Raw genomic sequence first — 23,544 nt, 5'->3', positions numbered from 1 at the left:
TTGGTTGGTCCATCTGGGAAGGAGGGAGAGGAGAAAGGAAATGAGTTTTTCTTCTGGATCAGCTCTTCTCTCCCTGTGTGCATGCCCAGGAGCTGGCAGTGATGCCCTGAGGAGCTGGGGAGGCAGGGCTGGGGTTGTCACCTCTGTCACTGCTCTGAAGGCACTCAGGAAAGGGCCATTTGTCACTGATGGCACTTCTCCAGCTGGGCTGTCTAAAAACACCTTACAGGAAAATGCAAACCCTTCCATCCCTCCACGTCCAGATACTTGATTCAGATTTCTCCACTCTTTCTGCTGCTGAGGGCAGGGTTGTGTGAGTTTTGGTGCATCATGTGATGCTCCTGCTGGGCACCTCCAACCACTCCATACTCACTGCAGCTTACCTAAGCCACTATTTTAAGTAAATTACTGCCACTAATGACTGAAAGGGGCAAAGAAATCAATAAAATTTCAATTTGACACAACTTTTTAGGTGGAGCCCTTCAGTTCTTAAGCCTTACAGGATTATTATTGTTTCTGTGGACTAAACCAGGCCAAATAGCTCAAGTTAAACCTATTAGAAAACTGGCATGGGTTTAAGGGCTCAGAACCATCTGGGAATGAGATCACACGTAGTGCTTCTTAATATAGACAGCTTTGTCATTACAGATCTATTTGAGAACCAATTAATTGGCACTGACCTCAAGCACTGTTGTGACACACTTGCATATGTAAAAAGGTTAAAAGTATTGTTGGGCAGAAATTTAATCTTGTTTTATATATATATATATATTTAATTTCAAGGATAAAGCATAAAGAGAGCATTTGTATAGAATGTTTTGAAGGAAAGCACAAGTTCTTCCTCTGGCTATTTTTATCCATCCTTGCACCTTGTTTTATTTCTTAGGTTTGGGGTTTTTTTCCCTTTTTAAATTCCTTTGCATTGTAGGTTTGTGTGGCCATTCCCCAGTGTTTACTGGGAATTAAATAACTATAAATAATTCTATAGTATAAATAATAAAGTGAAGCAAACTATTTTATATTTGGAAAGAAATAATGCTGAGATACAACATTTATATGCCACATTAAAATTTAGCCTTTTTACTGTATACAAAAGTTAAAAATTTCAAATAGCAGTTTTTTAAGGGGCAGCCAAGTACTGCATCATTCTTTTCCATAAAAAATCTGGGTTGTTTTGGTTTTTTTTTAATGCTACCTCACGTCTTTTTTGAGGATTTTAAGTCTGAATACCCTTGGAAAATAAACCACTGCAAATACAAGCTGCCTGTTCAAATCACAAACAGAAACAGGTGGGAAATGAAGAGGCTCTAAGAGCGGGAAAAGTTAATTTCTGGGTTTCTACACACTTGTGATGATGCTGTTGATGGTGAACTCCTCAATGGTGAGAAGGTTCTGTGGCCAAGGAAGGCAATTTGGGTTTATTTGTTGGTTTCTCTTGGTTTGGTTCTGCAGTGGAGGAGTCTGACATCATCGACCTGGAGAAGCGCTACTGGCTGCTGAAGGCTCAGTCACGGACTGGACGCTTTGACTTGGAGACTTTTGCCCCCTTGGTGTCCCCCCCAATCCATCAATCCCTGAGTGAAGGTATGGAGGGAGAGCAGGGAGCAGCCTCTGCTGGCTCCCAGCTGTGATGCCTTTGGGAGTGTCTGCTCTGAAATGCCCTTCAAGGACAGAATAACTGCACTGAGTTCTGGAAAATGGGAAAAGGGAAAATGTGGGATATGCTGGAGGAGGTGTTGCATTGTTATCAGTTCAGATTTTATGTAGAACTTGCCCTGTAGTTGCTTAAAATTTTTTCTCAAGATTCTGTAAAGAAACAAAACAAACTGCTGGGCCTGAAGGAGAGAAAACTGAGCATTTTTAAACTGGCAAATGGGAATTTCATCTATGAAATGGCACCTCAGTGTGCGAGTCAGCTGTTGTATCATGCAGCCAATGAAACACTCCTCCCTAAAAAGTAAATTAAGGAAGATTTCATTCAGGAGGCTCAGGAGATTTGTAGGTTGTTATTTCTGCTGACAACCAAACTGGTCTGTCCAGTTGGAGCCACTCTGGTAATAACTGGAGCTGTCCCATTGCCATTTGCTGCATGACATGGGGACATTCAGGGACATTCCAGCTGCACTCCTGTTCTGGTCTGCAGTCCTGGAGTGACAATTTTATTATTACCAAAAAGTTGGCTTTACTGATAAGTGACAGCAGTAACTAACAAATGGGAAAGTCATCTGCAATGGTAAAAAATCAGAATTTATCTCCAGTTCTGTAGGGATGTATCCCCACATCCTTTTTTTTTCCTGAGTGTCTTTTATCTTCTTAGTGGTTTAAACTTGCACAGCTGCTGTGGGGAAACTTGAATGGTTTCTGGTCATTCTTTGCCTTTTGTAGAGTCATTGTTGCTAAAAAAAAAAAAAGTGATGGGATAAATAATGCTGAATGATTTGAACACTTAAATGCTTTGATGGCTGGTAGCTGTAGCTCTTAATTCAGGGCCAAATTTGCAGTGCAGTTCAGTGATTTGCAGAGGAATTTCTGCCAGGCACGTGGGAAGGTCTGCCCATGCAGCTCCAGCTCCACTCTCAATCACTCATTAAAACAGGGTGTGAGGAGCAGGCGGCTGCTCCGAATTCTTGATTCCCTCCCCACCCCTGGCTGGATCAGCCATCCCTGAGACATCTAATTCACCTTTAAATGGCCTTAGTAGTGCTTAATTACCTTTATTACACTTAATGAGAATAAATGACAAGTGTTTGTACTTGTCCTTGCCCGTGAAGCCCTGGTGGAGGTGCAGGGTGGCTCTCTCAGGTGCTGTAACAGGAGATGCTTTTGTGGTTTGCAGGTTTGTTTAATGCTTTTGATGAAAACCGAGACAATCACATAGATTTTAAAGAAATTTCCTGTGGGCTCTCAGCATGTTGCAGGGGACCCTTGGCAGAGAGACAGAAGTGTAAGTATGCAAAATTTAACTGTTAATTTGGGAGCAGTTTTTCAGTTTGAACAATGAGGTTTAGTTGTTTTTACTTTTTAAGATTCTTTTCCCACTGAACAAGTCTGTGAAAAGTGACCTTAAAAGTTCAAAAAATAAAAAAAGAGGAATTTAAAATATCAAGCTTTCCTTTTATAAAGGCTAATTAAACCCAATTCCATGTATTCTACAGCTTATCAGTAGTTCCATGTAAATTATCTAACTGGGGAAAACTACATTTCAGAAGTTATTTTTTCAGTGTTCTGCATTTTGAGGCAGAAGTGTGTATCTCAATATAGAAAGTGCAAACACTTAGCTACTCATTATCTCTAGTAGAAAACAAATGTCCTATTTGATTGTCTTGTGGTAAACAGCGTGTTGTGGCTTTTCACTGCCCCATTCCCAGCTGGCTCCCTGCAAGGTTCCTGTGTTTTGAAACCCTTTTTGTTCCCTACTTCTCCAAAACCACATTGTTGCAACTTCCAGGCTGTAATTCCCTGGAAATTTCTGGATGCACAAATGGTCCCATGAGCAAACCCAGCAGCCAGAGCATTGCAGGGATGTGGATCTGAGTTGGTGACACACAGCTGCTCCATTTCCACACCTCCACACCTGCATCCCCCTTCAGAGCTGTCAGCACTGCATCAGCTGCTCTGCAGGCTCAGGGGCTGCAAGGAACAAAGAGCAAGAGTCCTGCAATGGTTCTCACAGCCAAGTCCTTCCCTCTTCCCCCAGTTTGCTTCAAGGTGTTTGACGTGGACCGCGATGGGGTCTTGTCTCGCACCGAGCTCAAGGACATGGTGGTGGCACTTTTAGAGGTCTGGAAAGACAACAGGACAGACAAAATACCTGTGAGTGCTGCCTGGGGCTTGATTCTCTTCTGTTTCCTGAGCCATCCTTCCAAAGGAGGAATGTGCATCTTGTTTGGGTGGGGGTCACTGAGGTACAGGCTCCTCTGAGCCCCTCAGCTGGGGAGGGGACAGGGGGCTGTCCCTTGCCTTGCAGAGCTGTCACCTGTCCCAAGCACAAGGCTGGGTTAGAATGTGTGTTCTGAGCTGCCCAAATCCCAAGGTTTGGTTAAATGTGTGTTCTGACCTCTCCAAATCCCAAGGTTGGGTTAAATGTGTGTTCTGACCTCTCCAAATCCCAAGGTTGGGTTAAATGTGTGTTCTGACCTCTCCAAATCCCAAGGTTTGGTTAAATGTGTGTTCTGACCTCTCCAAATCCCAAGGTTTGGGTTAAATGTGTGTTCTGACCTCTCCCAAATCCCAAGGTTTGGGTTAAATGTGTGTTCTGATCTCTCCAAATCCCAAGGTTTGGTTAAATGTGTGTTCTGACCTCTCCAAATCGCAAGGTTTGGTTAAATGTGTGTTCTGACCTCTCCAAATCCCAAGGTTTGGTTAAATGTGTGTTCTGACCTCTCCAAATCCCAAGGTTTGGGTTAAATGTGTGTTCTGACCTGCCCAAAGCTCTGTCTGTAATGTGTGTTCTTTCATATAAAGAAAGGTACAAAAGCACAGATTTTTAGTCTGGGAGCCCTTGGTTTGAATTACTGAGAGTTTCCAGCATTTCTAACAGTTTTATTTTTATTCTGAGCACATCCTGCTGGGAGACTTTAACTCTGATTTCTAATCCTTTTGTTGAAGGAGTTGGACATGGGTTTGTCTGAAATTGTGGAAGATATTTTACATGTGCATGATAACACCAAGGTAGGAATTTGCTCTTCTTCCCTTGGCATTTTTATACCCCAGTATCTTCAGTTTATTTATAACTAAGTGCTTTCTTTAGAGCAGAGATGTGTCAATAAAAGAATCTTTTTCAAGGAATGTCAGTTTTCCATTAAAATTTACCAGCTTGTTCTGTGAAAGAAAGGATGTGTTTGAATTTTATAAGCCATTTTAATCTATGAAGCTAAACCCAAAATAACCAGGTGAAGTTCATTGGAAGCCTGCACTGTTTGCAGGGCTCTGCTGTGCATAACTAACATCAGTTTTGGGGAAAATGTTCTTTGTTTCCTGATAAAATTGATCTTGAGAGAGAGTGCAGAAGTTTATCTCATATTTTATGCTGTGTCAAGACACTTTATCCTCCTGTGGAAGCATCTGTCATGACACAGCAGAAAGTCCTGGTAGTTTATATTGTGCTTTAAATGTAGCTGGGTGTAAATCTGTAATTATCTGTAATTCTCCTCCTTGCTCTTTGGAAATAGGAGATTTGGAGATAGCCACAAAAAATATTGTTGAAGTTGCTTCCATTATTTCATCCTTTGCTTCACTAATTGGGAAGAGTGTCTGGAAATTATAAATAATTTATGAAAAACGATAAAGAATGTCTAGAAATGCTTAATTATGTGTGTGAATAGTTGTCTTGCCTGCTTGTACTTCAACAAAGTGGTGGGCAAATACTTCATTGTAATTCTTTAATTGCCAAAGCAGTGGAAATTGTGGCTTCTCTCTGTTTCATCCTTTGAGGTTTTTATTGTTTGGCTTCTGGAAAGAAAGGGCAGTTGATAAGCAAGTGTACAGAATCCTGATTGCACAAAGAGTTAAAAAAGGAGACTTCACTCTTCAGAGGATTTTTTTAGTGGCATCATCAGTGTAGTGCTGGAAAGAGCTGATGGTGCAGTAATTCCATAAATTATTTAACCTCTTTTCATGTGTTAGCTTTGACCTGGGTTAACTCTGGAGAAAATGGTCTGGAAGGAGAGGCAGAGCACCTGGCAGTGCTGCCAAATTGGCTCTGAATTCTATTGCCAGAGAAAAAACTCAGCCTGATCCCTTCAGTGGATCAGAGATCCCTGCCATGGCCAGTGTCACACTCTGGGGCTTGGCAGGGGATGAGGAATTTGTGGGATTTCTGTTGCTAGCTGAGATCTCTGGTGACCCAGACTGGTTTTTCCTCCCTCCGAGGAGGACGTGGGGGTGTGAGGGGTGCAGGGATGGATGGGAGTGATGGAGAGGTTCCACCCTGGGCACTGCTCACCCCTGCACTCTGAGCTGCTCAGTTCTCTAGGCTCCCTCTGTTATGGATCAAATTTTATTTAAATAGTGGTAGATGCCAATTTTAATCAATTCCCTGGTTTTGTCCTGCTTTGTATCAGACAGGTAATGAGCATTTTCCCAGAACCAGGTTCATGTTTTGATGGTTTTTCCTTCCCTTTCCTTCTCCTCCCTCACAGCTTGGACACCTCACTCTGGAGGATTACCAGATATGGAGTGTGAAGAGTGCTCTTGCCAATGAATTTTTAAATCTGCTTTTTCAGGTGTGTTCAGGGGAAATCCAAGGTTGTAATTTACAGTAATTAACTGCTGAGCTTTCTGCATGGGCACGAAGTGCAGCATCAGCATGTGTGTGCACAGGAGGGGATGTGGCTCTGCAGCTCTGGGCTGCCTGGCCAGGGGGATTCTCTCTTTGCTTCTTGTTCTTGCAGTGCTTGGAATGCCCAAAGCCTCCTCTGCTCAACACAGCCTGGTGCACTGCTCAGAAAATGAAATTTCCAGTGCATCAGCAATTATGTTTTCCATTAGACAAAGGCTGTGCTTGAAATGATTTTTGTGGCAAATCTTTGCCAAGAAAGTAACCCAGGGAATGAGAAAAAAAAGTCTCGAATTCTTTCCTTTTTCATTTTACAGCCAGTTTCCCTTTCCATTTTCTGTTAAGGCCCTCTAAGGTGCCTCTCATTGCTTCCTTAATGAGGCAGTCCTGGAAAGCTGGGATATCCTACCACTGCTCACTTGCAGAAGCTGAGGATTAAGTGTGTGCTGAATTGGGTTTTAATTGAGCTTGAATTGGATTTCTCTAAATCCTTGAAAGCCACATTTTAGCTCTGGCTCACTTTGTGCAGAAAATAACCCTAAAGAGTATTTTCATCCACTGCAGTTTGTTCCTTACCTGTTTTCCTTTGAGCTTGATACTTGGAGTTTGAAGAATAGTAATAGTAATAATAATAATAATAATAATAATAATAATAATAATAATAATAATAATAATAATAATAATAATAATAATAATAATAATAATAATAATAATTGACCTGTGACTACTTTATAAATTGCATTTTGAATACTTTCCAAAGAGCTTCAGGGTGACTGAGTGAGAGCATCCTGAGGCCACCAGCTACACCACAGCTGGGAAGAATAACCCCAGAAAGTTCTTCAAATTCATTTTATCTCTAATTACATCAAGTTTGCTGAAGTTGCAACCTTCTCCAGAAGGGCTGTCTTTAGTTTTGGCCTGTCTGGCATCAAAAATCCCCTCATAACTAAATATTGATGAACTAACAAATATCCCTGCAATCTTGACAAAGAATGAATGAAGATGTAATAAATCTGTCCTAATGCTGATTACACATCACCAATGTTGCACATTGCTCATTGGAAGTCTCATTTACAATGTTTTTTTTTTCTCCTGGCATAGCTGCTGTGTTTTCATTTTAGATTTTAATTTCAATTTTTTTTTTTTTTGATAACTTTATCACGTAAAGCACAGGGCAGAGTCTGCCATTGATTTATCTGGGCATTTATTTGAGGTGTCATATGCCTCATCTGCAGACAGAAAAGCCAAATATTCTGAGTGGAAAGCTTGTCAACAAATGGGTTTGTTTGCAGAGGGCTTGGTTTATCAGAAGAATCTCATTTTAGCTACACAAATTTAAAAAGAAACACCAGGCCCAGCTGTGTTGGGTGTGCTGGAAAATCTGTTGCTCCCCCCTGGCTAATGGCCTTTGTTTCATTCAGAATGTGAAATGGTCTCTCTCACTGTAATATAAATTTAAATAAAACATCTTAGCAGTGATTAGAAATCTCCAGCTGAGATACAAATTGATGGCCTCAAAAGAGACCTAGGGAGAAGGCTGTAAATCATGGGGGGAGCAGCAAAACCATCTGGGAGGGTCCAGAGCTGCCCCTGCTCTCCCTGGCAGCTCCCTGAGGAGCCCTTCCCTCCTCTCCTGTCCAGCCCTACTGGGAAAGGGGTGAACCTGACACTGGTTTGTACTGGGAATGAAACCCCTCCCAGGCCAGGCAGCTGCCCAGAGATGGGGCCTTTCCTTGGAGTTCAGTTCAAAACTGAATTTAAAGAGAAAGAAAAGGAGCAGCAACCATCCAGAGAATGGAGGTGGATCCAAATTTCCCTGCACTTTGCAGAGTGCTTCTGGCTGGGGTTTGGGTTGGTTCCTCTGCTTTGAAGTTCTCCCTCAGCCTCTGCAGTTCTTGTTTCCCTTTCAATCCCATCTAGAACCATCATTCCCCCTTTCTTCCCTTTCAATTCCTTTTGAACTTTTAGTTCATCCTCTTCCAACCACTTGCACTCTCCCAGTTCCTCATTCCCTCTCCCCAGCACTCCCAGACTCCCTAATTTGTGTGTGTGATCCACTGCAGTGCTGGGATCTGCCACAGCCTGAAAAGGATGAGAACTGCTGTTCTCTTCACCTCAGCATTTGTCTGGGGCCATTTGACTTTCTTGGTGCCTTTCTCTTAACTGTGGGAACAAGTTGGGCATCTCACAGCTCAAAAGACTTTTTCATCAGTGATTTATTCAATTTTAAGTAATCTTGCTCCATTATAACATGATGAAAAGTCTCATCTGAGTCATTTATTTGCTTTTATTTGCCTGTTAATCAGAATTTCTTTCTTTTTCCAGGTGTGTCACATCGTTCTAGGACTGCGACCTGCCACCCCAGAGGAGGAAGGACAGATTATTAGGTGTGTGCTCTGCTCAGAAGCTTAAATGCACTTCAGATCCACCTTTGAGTATTTTCAAAAGATCTGGAAATTCCCTGGTTGAGCTAAAAATTCCCATTCTCTCTGTGCAGAGGCTGGTTGGAAAGAGAGAGCAGGTATGGCCTCCAGCCAGGGCACAACTGGTTTCTCATTGCTATGCCCTGGTGGCACCAGTGGAAAGAATATGTCAAATATGTGAGTAAAATAATAATAATTATAATAATCTATACTGAAGAAGTGATTGCTTGTCTTTCTGAATGTGTTCATGGGAAAATCAGTGTGGAGGAAATGGCTGCTGAACCAATAATGGTCAGAATTGAGCATCTCCTGTCTCTTGGTGGAAAATAATTGTTCTGCTGAATCACTGTTATGTGGGGAGCTTTGCTCTGTAATTTCATTACATTCTCATCTCTTTCATCATTCCTTCATCTTAAGATTATTTTTGAATAAAAACCATGCTCACAGGAGCATTTATTTCACATTTTCTGATCCATCTGATAGTAAAGCTGCCCACTTTGGGTTTGACTTGGCTTGGGCCACTCTGAATTTTCTGGACAAAGGAGGAGATTGCTATAATTTGCTTTAGAAGCAATGACAAAAAATAGCCTAATACCCAATCCAAGAAGCCCTACTAAAACTTTTTAGATACAGGGTGCTCTTCAATACCTTTTATTAAAATATTTAAGCTAAAGCACCACTGAATTGTACAAAATACAGAACAGTTAATAAAATGTAATTGGAGATAAAGATTATTTGCAGGCTAAACAAGTGAAATAAACCTCTCAAAAGAGTTTTTATGCCCTCAGAAGGAATCATATAAGTACTTGATTTGTTTTACAAAAACCAAGAGCTGAAAACTGCAATGTGTGCATTAATAACCTGGTAAAGACCATCGTTCTTTGTGCACAATGAATTGGCCAAAGAGGGTAGGAATGCCAGGAATGCCAGGTAATTGGATCCTTGCCCTGGTGTGAGTGCTCAGATGTGCTCAGGATCTCATCCCTCATCCTTTGCATGATGGCACCAGGCCAGCACTCACTGCACTGCTCAAGCAAGAATCAAAAACCACCAGAATTTCTGGGAAATGCTGCAGGTCTGAGGGAAAAAGTGCTTTTTGTTGTTGTGCTTGCTGCTCTCATGTAACCAAATGAACTTCTTCCAAGTCTCTAAATATTTACAGCCTGTAATTACAGCTGTTTAAACCAGGTATATTTTTATGTATCTAGGTAGGGGAAATAATTTTGGAATTCTGACTCTGTGCAGGAGGGTTTATTTGATTATTTTAACAATTTTAAAGTGGATTTCAGCTGATATTTTCTGTTTGTACATGTAGAAGGCATTTTTCCATCAGCAAATCTTGTGATGTGCAAAAGCAGTCACAGAACTGTGAATTTTTGGTGGCTGGTTTGACAGACACATCTTTGATCTTGGCTCATAATTAACTTTTGTGTTCCTTCCCACCCCTAGGATGCAAACCCAGTTGTGATAGAGCCTTCATCTGTCTTGAGTGGAGGTAAGAATCCCCTGGCAGCTGCTGCAGCCAATACCCCAGAACAGGGAGAAGACAAAATGGGAGGTCTTAATGACTCCAGTGCTCCAGAAGAAAAGTTTTCAGATAATATTTCCACTGCCTCAGAAGCCTCAGAGTCCACCAGCAGCAGTAAGCATCTTATTTCCTTGGAGGTTTAATGTGGAACAGCTTTTGGGAAAACTGCACACTGCATGGACCCCTCCAGCCAGAGACATAGCACACCTTGGATTGCAGGCCGGGTTAGGGCTTTATTAGGATGTTTTTATGACTTTTTAGGGTGTTTTTTAGGGTGTTTTTTAGGGTGTTTTTAGGATTTTTTAGGAATTTTTAGGGTTTTTTTAGGTTTTTTTTAGGGTTTTTAGGATTTTTTTAGGGTTTTTTAGGGTTTTTTTAGGGTTTTTTTAGGGTTTTTTAGGGGTTTTTTAGGGTTTTTTTAGGGTTTTTAAGGGGTTTTTTAGGCTTTTTTTAGGGTTTTTAGGGTTTTTTAGGGTTTTTTTTAGGGTTTTTTTTAGGGTTTTTTTTAGGGTTTTTTTTAGGGTTTTTTTAGGGTTTTTTAGGGTTTTTAAAGGGGTTTTTTAAGGGTTTTTTAGGATTTTTTAGTCTGTGGTGGCCAAACACAAAGTCTTGTTTAACAGCAGTTCATCTGTTATGCTGGGATTCATTTCCAGAATTCTTTTCAAGGTATTTTTTTGTCCTATGGTTTATTTTCTGAGTGGATTTTTTTCCCCCCCACTTTCACATTGTTGTTTTAAGCTGATTGATCCTGTACTCTGCCATGCAGTGACAGCAAAAAGGGGCAGAAACAGCAAAAAACCACGAGGAAAAGCACAGTTGTAGTTTTACAGGGCATGTGATTGAAATTGGAATGAGTTTGTGCAGATCCTGAGAGCCATCTTTGTGAAAGAAGAGATTTTACTCCTGATTTTCAAGGAGTTCTTGTGAGAATTGAAGATTTTTTTTCTTGTAAGGCAGCTGAAGGTTGCAGCTGGTATTTTAAAATCATAATTTCAGTTGAAATGAAGTAAATTACTGTGATGTTTTTGGTTATAGGGGTCAGGGGACACAAAGGGCAGAGAGACAAAGGATCTTTAATTTTATTTCTATTTTAATTGAAATTTCCATTTAGTTCTGCATGACCAAAGTAGCTTCCATAAGAATAAAACCATTTGGGTTTCAGGGAAAAATAAACCAAGGCATTATTGGATCTGTCTTCAGTTCTGCATGTGAGTTTTTTAGGAGTTGGATATTCAAACATCCAGATAACAAAATGCTCACCACATTTGCTCATGCAAAGCTGGTTAGGCTGTTTCAGAGCTGTGATTGTGTGGTCATGATGTAAAATATATCAAATATAATATAGAATATAAATCCCTTTCTGAGAGACACCGGATTTATCCCTCTGGAGGTGGAGGAGTTGCATGTTTCACTGCAGGAGGAAGGGCAGCAAAGTTGATATTTTTTAAAACAAGGATCCAAGAGTGTAACTCATTCCTTTGTGGTTTATGGGATCAGGAAGTGAATTATTTCTAATTATTTCTGGTTTTTCTCCTGCTTTGTGCTCAGATACTCTGTACCCTGGCACCCCAGGCTCTGAGGTGAGCTTTGCAAGGCAGCACAACACTTCAGACAATAACAACCAGTGTTTCCTGGGGTCCAGTGGGAATGCTCTGCTCCAGCTGAACCCCCAGAAACCAGGAGCTATTGATAACCAGCCCCTGGTGACCCAGGAGCCAGTCAAGGTAAAGGCACCCAAGGCATAGAGGAAAAGCACATTTTAGCTCTCTTTTATCACAGCTTTTTTCTGTTGGTTTTTTTCAGCTTAATTCTGAATCAATGCTGCTCTGTCACACAGCAAAATTGAGGTTTCTTCCTCTTATTCTAAGAGGCAAAAATTGTCTTCTGCTTCTACAGCTACTCTTGTGTTTTGTGAGAAAAGAAACATTCAAACTATTCTTCCAGTTGGACAGGCATTTCTGAAAAGACAGCTTGCAGCATTCAATGTAAAATACTTTGATAATCCAACACTTCAGCATTTCCATCTCAATATGAATTTATTCCTGCTGCATAACAATCCAGTAAAACAAAGCTGATGGTTTGTGCAGTGTGGGTGCAATAGAACATCAAACCCAGAGCAGCAGCATCAGTGCTGAGCAGAGATGGGATTTTCTACCCAGAGATGTTGGAGTAGGTGACACAAGAAACAAAACACATGAAATTTATACTGCACAAGCTTTTAGAGAACCAGTAAATACTGAGACTTGAACGTTAATTACTGATACATTTAACTACCATCTCTGTGTGAAAAGCAGCTGCTAATTGTTACTTAGAAGCCTTTTAATAATTAAAGAGTGTTCAGTGTTCATGAACTAAAATCACTGGGGCCATGTACTCATTTCTCCCCTTGAGATGTGACAAAAGCTCCTTTTTTTTGAAGGCTGCATCATTAACCATGGAGGGTGGAAGGTTGAAGAGATCCCCACAGCTGGTGGAAGGGAAGGACTATGTGATGGTGCCAGAGCCAGTTTGGAGAGCACTTTACCACTGGTATGGAGCAAACCTGTCCTTGCCCAGGCCGGTGAGTTGTGATTTTAGACACTTTTTAACAAGCAGATTTGTCCAAGGTAACTTCTTACAGTCATCTCCCACTTCATCCTGTGTCTGGAAGAGCAAACTGGGAGAAAGCAGCCTCCAGGCTGGCCCTGGATGGAAAATTGTGCTGTTTAGCAGGAGGTTTGCAGCACAATCCCAGGGCTCTGGCAGCAGGGCAGAGGTGCTGCCCAGCTGCTGCTGTTTGCTGAAGCACACAAAACTAAGCCTGAGGTCAGTTTAAAAGGCTTGGCATCAAAAGTCTCATCTTGAAGGCTGAGCTAGAGTTAAAAAGCTATAGAATGAAAAGTGGGACACCTGCACTCTGAAAACCTGTTCCTTCTCTCTGACAATTTCATCAGGTGGGGGGAAGGCAACAATTGCTCCTTCAGGTTCAGCATCACAAACAGCGTGTGCAGGGTTTGGGGGAGAGCTCAAAGCAGCTGGCAGTAGGTGGGGCCAGGACTCTTCTCTGTCAGAATGGCTGCTCAGGAGCACCTGGGAGCTGGAGCTGCAGGAATCTGCTCTCTTGGAATTGTTGGGAACTTTTTCTTCAATTTCTCTTGAGCGTATTTATTCCACAGAGTGGTTGCTTTGTTCTGTGTCAGGTAGTCCCTTGTAGGAGATGCACTTAAAAAAGGATTTGAGGGGGTTTTTGTGCTGGTAGCAATAGATTTTTGGTGGTTGATGTCACAAACATTCAGTGTCACAGATGGGAGAGGATTATCTCTATATTTTTGACAATTTGGTCTGTTGGCTCTAGTGCAGACAATTATTTTACAGGGAAAAATCACTGGCTTCTTACCTCCTCCCACACATTCTCCATGGAAACAAACACCTTTCATGATCCAGAAAAGGCCACATCACTTTATACACAAAGTAATGTGCTTTTTTCCCCTCAGAAAATGTCATCACCATTGTTTTTGTTGTAGCTGAAGTTGAATGCTGTGGCACTTGAGTGTGGTACCTTCCTTCTCACAGCTTGAGCCGTTTTCTTCTGCTTCACGTGGTCACAAAAAGACTGAAGATTCCTTCCATTTCTGGCTGTATATTTGGACAGATCTAAGTGGCAAAATCTTTGTAGAAATGGTGGATGAAAAGCTGCAAAATATGTTTTGGGGTAATTTCAGCTTTTGCTGTCGATGCAGAAAATGCAACAAAAGTAGGTTGCAGCCTGTTTGTACAATATGAGGGCTTTAAGTCAATCCTGTGCTTCACAGAGTTCAAACCAAATGTCTTATCCTGCATTTGTCAGTTCTTTCAACAGCTGTGAAACTTTCATGTGGAAGTATTATACACTGAGTGGAATTAATGAGGTTCATTGTGGATTCACATATATTCCAGGAGTTAGAAAAATATTCTTTCCATGGTGTGGTGCAGAGAGTGATGCTGCACTAAATAAGGTGTTTGCTTTTGACAACCTGCAGCTAATGAGCTCCAAAAAGTGCTTAGGAATCAGGAAATTGTCATTCCTGGGGATATTTGCCTAAAACCCCACGAGAAATTCGAATTTTTTGTCTCCTCATTAAAGAGTTTGGCTTTTTAATAATTTAATCACTTTTTAATGATCGAATCACTCCTGTTCCTTTTGCTATTCCCTCCACACTTGCAAGGTGAGTCTCTGAAATGTTGCTCACATGTTCTGCAGGTGATCAAGAACAGCAAGACCAACGTGCCAGAGCTGGAGCTGTTCCCTCGGTACCTGCTGTTCCTGCGGCAGCAGCCGGCCACGCGCACCCAGCAGTCCAACGTCTGGGTCAATATGGGTATGATGAGCCTCAGAATGTTCCCTCAGCATTTGCCCAGAGGTAACTTAAGAATGCAGCAAGAACCACCATCCCCTGTGCAGTTTCTGGGCCAGCCCAGGCTGGGGGAGCTTCCTGTGCTGTGCTTGTGCTCCAGCTCGATCGCCCTGCGGCGCACTCGGGAGCAGCCAGGGCTGCCCTGCCCTCTCCTCCAGGGAACACTTGCAGGGCCTTCCCCTGCCCTCTCCTCCAGGGAAGAGGCAGCAGGGAGCATTTGCAGGGCAATCTGTTGATTGCCATGTTTATGGGTGAGCTGGGGGTGAGAAATGAGCACTGCAGAAGCTGAACCGATCAGGAGAGCCAGAGCTGGGCATTCCCATTTTGGGAGTGATTGCTGTAGCCATGGAATAGGTGCCTCTGTGCCTCTCTGATAGTGCAGTGGCACCATAAATTCAATTAATGCTCAGCCAGCTGCTTCTGAGTTACTTGGGCAGCTGGGCTTTGATGCCCAGAATTATTTAATGCTCTTTAGAGAGCGATGAAGTGAATGGAATATGAAGACTATTATTTGATGTAGTTAAAAAGACAATTAAATACAAAGTATAAACACCCAGCTAAAATCTATTTGCCATTATTGTGGTGCTAATGCTCACCAAAAGATTGTACAAGAGTAATCTTTAGCTTGTGGCTTCACATTTCAGCTGAGGTGTTGCAGGATTTGTCCCCAGTTCCCAGTTTGCCTCGCACAAGAGGCTGAAGGAAGCCCTGCACTCCCACTTGGACACACATTTGCATCCACAGTAACCTGGCCAAAAATGGGCTCACCTGACTGCTGCCAACTCAGTCCTTGAGCCTTGCCAGTGTCAGGATGTGGGAGGAGCCCTGGTGCAGGTCTCAGTTTGTCACTGCTCTGGGAGGATCTCAGCCCTCTGTGCAGTCAGCAGCTGCCTGTGCCATCGAGCTGTGCTGCACAAACTGCCTCTGCCCAAGCTCAGCTTTCCTGCCTGACCTAATCCAATGGAAACTGCTTGGTTTGGACATCCTAAAATGCCCAAATTCCAATGAACAGAATCTTCTCATGTGCCAAATTTGATCTTGATTTGGAATTACTTTGCACTGCACTAATTTGATTGTCCAATCTGTTATTAATCTTGTGGAGTTCTCCAATGTGCTTTCTTGCTGTAATCTTACAACTAATCCTCTGATCCCTAATCTCAGGAAATGTTGTTTTCTTTTAAAAAACCTGAGTACTTTGCTTGGTACACTGAAGCAAGATTGATGCTTTGCTGATTGATAAGGTATCATTTACTCTCTTGTCAAGTTGCATGTGATAATATAATACACCTTTTCATCTTGTACTGTTTATTTTATTGTATTTACTGTTTATTTTTAACCATGAAAATAGAATTGTGTCACTTCTCAGGCTACTTAAATATTGCAGTTGCCCAGTGTGGGTTGGGCTGGATAATAAAAGCTTTTCATGTTTGTAAGCAGTGGGGAACTTCTGAATTTTCAAACAAAAAAAGCTCAAGAAGAAACCCCCCCTCTTTAAAGTTGGTCTCAATTGTAGTGCAAATCTTTTATTTAAAGATGAGCTCCCATTAAAAAGAGCAACAATCTCAACCAATTAATTTGTTGTTGCAAGTGTGAACTTGTTGAGAAATTTTGGTGGAAATCCCAGGTGTCTTCACAGAATGTTTTGAAGAATTTAGTTTTAAGAAATTTAGTTATTACAGATATTTCTGTTGCAAGCTGCCAGGCTGATTTCATGTGCCCAGATAAGCATTCATCCCCACAGAAGAGCTGAAGCAAAGTCATGCTACTCCCAAAAATAGTCCAACTGGTTTTTGTACCTCATATTTTACTTACAACATTCTCTCTAAAAGGAAATCCTAATGAAATTTTGGAGTCCTTTATTTTGAAAATTCCCTTTGACCTCTCATACTTTGTCTTTAGGAGACAAAAGGAATTGTGAAAACTTGTAAAACTCTGTCAAATTTTTTAATTTCCTATGAGAATCTCAGAGAAGCAATTTTCTAACAGGTTTTGCTAAGAAGGGAGGTATTTTACCTGCTTTGTGACAGCAAATTTGTTGTCCCCAAGGGTCAGTAACAGCTGCCTTTCCACCTAACTGACAAACACAGGCACTACAAGTGCACAACGCTTTTTACAGAGAGTATTCCGTGGATAATTCCTGATCTGGGTAAATGCAGTCTCTTTTCCTGCTGTCCCACTGTGAATGCAGGCAATGTCCCCTCCCCAAATGCTCCTCTGAAGAGGGTGCTGGCTTACACAGGCTGCTTCAGCCGCATGCAGACCATCAAGGAGATCCACGAGTACCTGTCCCAGCGGCTGCGCATCAAGGAGGAGGACATGCGCCTCTGGCTCTACAACAGCGAGGTAACCCTGCCCTGAGCCTGCCTTCTGTGCTTTGGGGGGCTTATGGCTCTACAACAGCGAGGTAACCCTGCCCTGAGCTGCCTTCTGTGCTCTGGGGGGGCTTATGGCTCTACAACAGCGAGGTAACCCTGCCCTGAGCCTGCCTTCTGTGCTTTGGGTGGGCTTATGGCTCTGCAACAGCGAGGTAACCCTGATCTGAGCTGCCTTCTGTGCTCTGGGGGGGCTTATGGCTCTACAACAGCGAGGTAACCCTGCCCTGAGCCTGCCTTCTGTGCTTTGGGGGGCTATGGCTCTGCAACAGCGAGGTAACCCTGCCCTGAGCCTGCCTTCTGTGCTTTGGGGGGCTTATGGCTCTACAACAGCGAGGTAACCCTGCCCTGAGCTGCCTTCTGTGCTCTGGGTGGGCTTATGGCTCTACAACAGCGAGGTAACCCTGCCCTGAGCCTGCCTTCTGTGCTTTGGGGGGCTTATGGCTCTACAACAGCGAGGTAACCCTGCCCTGAGCTGCCTTCTGTGCTTTGGGGGGCTTATGGCTCTACAACAGCGAGGTAACCCTGATCTGAGCCTGCCTTCTGTGCTTTGGGGGGCTTATGGCTCTACAACAGTGAGGTAACCCTGCCCTGAGGCTGCCTTCTGTGCTTTGGGGGGGCCTCTGGCTCTACAACAGCGAGGTAACCCTGCCCTGAGCCTGCCTTCTGTGCTTTGGGGGGCTATGGCTCTACAACAGCGAGGTAACCCTGCCCTGGGCTGCCTTCTGTGCTCTGGGTGGGCTTATGGCTCTGCAACAGCGAGGTAACCCTGCCCTGGGCTGCCTTCTGTGCTTTGGGGGGGCTTATGGCTCTGCAACAGCGAGGTAACCCTGCCCTGAGCCTGCCTTCTGTGCTCTGGGGGGGCCTCTGGCTCTACAACAGCGAGGTAACCCTGCCCTGGGCTGCCTTCTGTGCTCTGGGGGGGCTTATGGCTCTACAACAGCGAGGTAACCCTGCCCTGGGCTTGCCCTTGGCCCTCATTCTGTGCTTTGGGTGGGCTTATTCCTCTCCACAATCTATGAACTGCACATGCACAGAGAAATGAGGCTGGCCATAAAGATCCTTTACAGTTAAAGGCTCTTGCTGTTTGTTTTGCAGAGGTTTTTGTGCTTTAATTCCCATTGGAGGTGAGAGGATCCTCAGAGTGCAGAGGATCCTTTCAGTCCATGCAGAGGATCCTCAGTACATGTACAACTCTAATTCTATGATGTCTTTTCTTCTCCTGCAGAACTATCTCACTTTGCTGGATGATGAAGATCACAGACTGGAATACCTTAAAATCCAAGATGAGCAGCATTTAGTAATAGAAGGTATAAAAAGGATAATTGACTGTTCTTCTAAAAATAGGGGTTTGCAGAGGGAACCTGTGGGGAGGTGGTGGCAAAGCTGATTCAGGAAAGTTTGCATGTATTTTGTCCCTGTTTTGAAATACATTTGGATCTTTTGTTGGTTTGCAACGACATAAAATAATAATGGTGGCTCATGAACTGATTTGTTCAGAGCTGGTGGATCTTTATTGAAAATCAGAATAAGCACTGAAAAATTTGCTATTCAACAGCAAAAGCAATCCCAAGGCTGCTTCCTAAAGATGTTACTGGTGTGGTTGGAGGGTTGCCAGTGTTAGAATGAGTTCCAATAATGATTAGAAACATTGAAATGAAAACTAGCCAAAATAATAGCTAGAAGTAAGCACATTTCTAATCCCAAATATTAGAAAATTTTAATTAAACCTCTTCAGCTGTGTAAGCTCTCTGGAGTAAGTAACAATTTTTAAAAGCCCCTTTTCATGTTCTTTTCTAGTTCGAAACAAAGACATGAGCTGGCCAGAAGAGATGTCTTTTATAGCAAACAGCAGTAAAATAGACAGACACAAAGGTGAGTCTCTCACAGAGTCACTGGATTATGATGAGAAGAAAAAGCCAAGAAAACAGTTGAAATGTTGAAACAATCCTTTTAAACACAAGTCCTGTTAACATTGGGTGAGGTCATTTATGCTGCTTTGCTTGGCCTTTGTATGAATTTAAATGCTGGAAATGTGGGAGGGTGGGATTTTTTGTTTATTCCCTTGGATTTTGTTAAAGCAAGGAATAATTAAGATTGTAACAAACATATCCAGAGTTTTCAGTACCATAATTACCTGTAAACATTCTGTGTGGATTGCACTGCTGTCTGTGCTGCATCAGATCAAGAAAATACCTCAATTTCTGTGAGGCAGAGTTGAGAGAGCAGATATTTTAAACATCTGCTGCATCCATGGAGTGTCAGAATTGGGAGCAGGTTCCCTTAAACTGCTTACTGTGAGAGGATGCTGCTACAACATTCTGAATTTCCTCCTCTGCACTACTGCTACAATGATGGGGTTTTTGTTTTTTTTTGCTCAGTTCCTACTGAGAAAGGTGCTACAGGCCTGAGCAACCTGGGCAACACGTGCTTCATGAACTCCAGCATCCAGTGTGTCAGCAACACTCAGCCCCTGACCCGTTACTTCATCTCAGGGAGGCATCTCTACGAGCTGAACAGGTGATTCCTGGGGGACAGCAGTGGCACTTGGGGTGCTGGAACATTTATTCAGGGCTGTCTGCTTCTGCAAGCTGAAATTCAGTGGGAAGGGATGATTTAAATTCAGTGTTAGCAGCTCTGCAGCAGGTACTACTTTAGAGGCATGGAAATACAACCTCTTGTTGCTGGGAGCAGGAAGCTTTTCTGCTTCCTTCCTCAGCTCCAGCCTCGAGCTGTGGTTCCATTTGAATCTGGCATTAACTCCTTTGTGGTTTCCAGGACAAATCCCATAGGAATGAAAGGACACATGGCCAAGTGCTATGGGGATTTGGTGCAGGAGCTGTGGAGTGGCACCCAGAAGAACATAGCCCCCTTAAAGCTGAGGGTGAGTTATCCTGGCGTGGCAAACAGGGATTGCCTGGAAAAGCAGAAAAGCAGAAATGCAGCAACTTCCTCCTGCTGTTACCTGTGTTGTAGCAGTTTGCAGACTCAGAGTTTTCCCTAGGAGGAGCCAGTGTTAGCAGGCCTGGTGGAATTTGTGGTTAAAGGCTAAAGGAGCACAAGTTGTGCCATGAGAAGTGGCTTTTTTAGCCCTTTTTAGGTACAAAAGGTGATGCATTTGCCTGTAAATGAGCTTTTGTTCTGAAAGCAAATGGGCTCCCCTCAGCTCTTGGCAGTTGAATTTGTGTTCATTGACATGTCTCATCTACGATATTTTAATGTATTTTTATGGTTTTTACATGATATTAAATAAGTTTCTGCTGTTTTGGTTTTTTTTAAGTGGACAATAGCAAAATATGCTCCAAGATTTAATGGCTTCCAACAGCAAGACTCTCAGGAGCTTCTGGCTTTTCTCCTGGATGGGCTCCACGAGGACTTGAACAGAGTTCATGACAAGCCATATGTGGAGCTGAAGGACAGTGATGGCCGGCCAGACTGGGAGGTGGCAGCAGAGGTAGGGCTGCAGTCCTGGCCTTGGGGGCTCTGCCTGTGGTTTTTCTGTTCCTCACAGTACTTGGCTGAGAAATTGTTGATAAGGCTGCCTGTGGCAACGTTTTGGGACTGTAGCACCTTTTGGATCTTGTCAGAGCTGTGTTTCACAGAGATAATTTCACCTTTGAGCTGAAAATTAATTATAATTGTTGTAATTAAATTATGAAGATGATACTTGACAACAATTTTGAACAACTCAAAATTAGGAAGTATCAAAATGTTTCAAGATGCCTGATGATCCCCTCAGAAATCTTAAATTGTGTCATACCTTGATTATTGTGTGGAGAACTTTACTTGTTCTGTAACTAAATTTATTAGAAATTAGGAAATCACTTTTGTGGAAATACTTTGACTCCCATAGGCCAATGAAACTTTGGAGACCAATGAAGTAGTGTCCAGTTTCTAACTTGGTATTATATTTTTTGTGCTTCATTTCAGGCCTGGGAAAACCATCTGAGAAGAAACAGATCCATTGTTGTAGATTTATTTCATGGGCAGCTGAAGTCACAAGTGAAATGTAAAACTTGTGGGCATATAAGTGTTAGGTTTGACCCTTTTAATTTTTTATCCTTGCCTTTGCCAATGGACAGCTACATGCACCTAGAAATTACAGGTGAGTGGTGGAAATGTGCCATTCCTCAAACAAAATCTATATAAGTGGAAGTGCTATAATATAAAACATCAAATTCTGCTTCTGTTTCTATTTGTTTAGAATAATACAGTAATTTTAATATAAGAGTGCAAGAATTTTCATTGGAACACAGTTAAACCAAGACAAAACCTTTAGAAGCAGAAAAGGATGGCCCATTTTTAGTCTTGATTGAAGGATTTCATATAAAATCTTTTTTAAATGGGAATTTTGAGAATTTCCCTCTCTTGTGGAGGTTGTCCTAAATCTGCCCAGAGGAAAAACAGGAGCTGGGGGTAAAATACACTATGGGTGATGAACTGTGCTCTGAAGGAGCTGTGGATTGCTGGCAAAGGGGCAAAAGGAAAGATGATAAAAAAGTGAAACAAATTTTGAAACCATTTTTTACTGCCTATGCAGCAAGAGAAATTCTGACATTGTGACATTGCCTGCAGACCTTAAAAATTGACTGGGAAAATGAAATAAATCATCTGTTCAAGTTGGGGGAAAAAATATTTTCCAAGAAGTGGAGAGCTGTAATGTGTTATTGTCATTCCAACCTGCCTGGGTTGCTGACCAGGGTGTTTCCTTTCCCCTTTACAGTAATTAAATTAGATGGAACCACTCCTGTTCGATATGGGCTGAGACTGAACATGGATGAGAAGTACACAGGCTTGAAAAAACAGCTCAGTGAACTCTGTGGCCTCAAACCAGAGCAGATTCTGCTCGCAGAGGTGCACAGCTCCAATATAAAGGTAAAAAGAAAAAAAGATTAATTATTGTGGCAACATGTTGTGGGTGGTTTTGTTCCTTCTTTATTTTTAACATTTAAACTTTGCTTACAAGAGCTGTGAAATAATTTAACTAAAAGAATGGAAAAAAATCAGCTGAGTTATGTCTCTAGATGAACTTTTATTTCATTCTCAAACAGTAATTTGGCTTGCTGTAAATAGATTAAAATTGGTTGCTAAGTATATTTTTAGGGGGGAAAATGATCTTGAGGTAATAAATGTCAAGTTAAGGTGCTGTGATGAGTTTAAACACTGTCAGGACATCAGGACCAGAAGTAATGAGTGGCTTACAGTGGGTGGGTATTTCCAGGGGGATTTTTTTGCTGTAGATTAGAAGTGCTGGAAATGAGATGCTCTGGGTTTAGAGAAGCCTTGGTAACTCCTGCAGAGGGCTTGGGCTCCTTTCTTCTCCTGGAAAGGTGTGAGGAGGCAGATGGGAGGGAGGGAGGGAGGGAGGAGCTGCTAAATGCAGCTTGCAGAAGAACAGAAGACATTTTGGTCCCAGATGAAGGTGTCCAAGTGCCTGAGCAGCTTTCCCTCTCTCCTGAAGAACTTCCCCCAGGACAACCAGAAGGTCCGGCTGTCCGTCAGCGGCTTCCTGTGTGCGTTTGAGATCCCCATCCCAGGCTCCCCCACCTCAGCATCCAGCCCTGTGCAGACAGGTGAGACAAAACTCTGCTTTTCCTGCTCTTTTGAGCTGCACACTGTTGAGAAGCTCAGGACTAAGTTTCTCATTAAGTGAGGATTACAGAAAGGACACGGGAGGGTTGTGCTCAGTGTCCACAAGGAACGGAGGGGATAAAACCCTGGTGAGCTGAGGCTGCTGTGGATGATTGATAATTGATTTGTCTGCCTGCAGAGACCTCCACTGGGCCATCAGCCAACGGAGCCCCCACCATCCTGATGAACGGGGACATCCCCAAGCCAAGCCTCATTCCCAATGGGATGCCAAACACTGTGGTGCCATGTGGGACCGAGCGCAGCCCGCCCAGCTGGACCCTCAACGGCCACGTGCCCTCGCTGTGTGACAGCCCCTGCACAGGCTACATCATTGCAGTGCACAGGAAAATGGTCAGTGGCCTTGCACACTTGGGAGAAATTGGAAAAAAGCAGATTTTTTTTAATGTCCATTTGATAATTATACACATTGATGTGTGGTGTAGCCTCGCCATCGTGTCATAAAATAGAAACGGTTTTCAAGTCAGTGATCCAAATGTCCAGTATTTAATATTGGAATTAATTTTAATACACTTGCTGATTAATTTTAATTGCCAAGGTCTGAAATAAGTCCCAAGGCCAGCAATCCAGGTGATTATTGCACTGTGAGTTAATGCACCTTCACAGCTGACTCCTCCTTTTGCTCCCACAGATGAGGACAGAGCTGTATTTTCTCTCATCTCAGAAGAACAGGCCCAGTCTCTTTGGAATGCCCTTGATTGTTCCCTGCACAGTTCACACACGGAAAAGGGACCTCTATGATGCTGTGTGGATCCAGGTTTCCAGGCTGGCCAGCCCCCTCCCTCCTCAGGAAGCCAGTAACCATGCACAGGACTGGTGAGTTGGGCACCTCAGCCTTGCATCTGACTTCCAGTGCCTTACACTTGCTTGCAGGATTGAAAATTGTGCTCATTTGGTTTCTCACAATAATGGCAGTAATTAA

General features: G+C 42.8%; 1 protein-coding gene and 1 long non-coding RNA gene across 7 annotated transcripts in view; both read left to right on the top strand.

Moving 5' to 3' along the window:
- The window catches only part of USP32 (ubiquitin specific peptidase 32), a 63,168-nt gene that overhangs the window by 32,290 nt on the left and 7,334 nt on the right, over window positions 1-23,544 (top strand). The window contains exons 6-27 of one of the 5 annotated variants that reach the window (XM_050981765.1): window positions 1,453-1,584; window positions 2,837-2,944; window positions 3,698-3,813; window positions 4,609-4,671; window positions 6,141-6,224; window positions 8,603-8,664; window positions 8,775-8,877; window positions 10,150-10,195; window positions 11,777-11,952; window positions 12,648-12,788; window positions 14,448-14,607; window positions 16,790-16,944; window positions 18,202-18,283; window positions 18,774-18,848; window positions 19,355-19,493; window positions 19,752-19,857; window positions 20,254-20,427; window positions 20,904-21,078; window positions 21,697-21,848; window positions 22,390-22,546; window positions 22,744-22,955; window positions 23,254-23,438. In XM_050981765.1, coding sequence (XP_050837722.1) covers window positions 1,453-1,584; window positions 2,837-2,944; window positions 3,698-3,813; window positions 4,609-4,671; window positions 6,141-6,224; window positions 8,603-8,664; window positions 8,775-8,877; window positions 10,150-10,195; window positions 11,777-11,952; window positions 12,648-12,788; window positions 14,448-14,607; window positions 16,790-16,944; window positions 18,202-18,283; window positions 18,774-18,848; window positions 19,355-19,493; window positions 19,752-19,857; window positions 20,254-20,427; window positions 20,904-21,078; window positions 21,697-21,848; window positions 22,390-22,546; window positions 22,744-22,955; window positions 23,254-23,438 — 2,803 coding nt within the window. Of the gene's footprint in view, window positions 1-1,452; window positions 1,585-2,836; window positions 2,945-3,697; window positions 3,814-4,608; window positions 4,672-6,140; window positions 6,225-8,602; window positions 8,665-8,774; window positions 8,878-10,149; window positions 10,343-11,776; window positions 11,953-12,647; window positions 12,789-14,447; window positions 14,608-16,789; window positions 16,945-18,201; window positions 18,284-18,773; window positions 18,849-19,354; window positions 19,494-19,751; window positions 19,858-20,253; window positions 20,428-20,903; window positions 21,079-21,696; window positions 21,849-22,389; window positions 22,547-22,743; window positions 22,956-23,253; window positions 23,439-23,544 lie in introns of all 5 variants that reach the window. The other 4 variants (XM_030231937.2, XM_050981764.1, XM_030231940.2 and 1 more) reach the window with 4 other exon arrangements.
- Window positions 16,951-17,432, top strand: LOC127060270 (uncharacterized). Of its 2 annotated transcripts, none has more exons than XR_007779086.1 (3): window positions 16,951-17,066; window positions 17,129-17,189; window positions 17,372-17,432. It is a non-coding gene; the product is annotated as an uncharacterized LOC127060270 (long non-coding RNA). The 2 variants fall into 2 exon arrangements; XR_007779087.1 differs by lacking the exon at window positions 17,372-17,432 and adding an exon at window positions 17,250-17,310.

This window comes from Serinus canaria, chromosome 19 (genome assembly GCF_022539315.1).
Source record: "Serinus canaria isolate serCan28SL12 chromosome 19, serCan2020, whole genome shotgun sequence".
In the NCBI taxonomy this organism is placed as follows: Eukaryota; Metazoa; Chordata; class Aves; order Passeriformes; family Fringillidae; genus Serinus; species Serinus canaria.
This window is presented reverse-complemented; position numbering and strand designations above follow the sequence as displayed.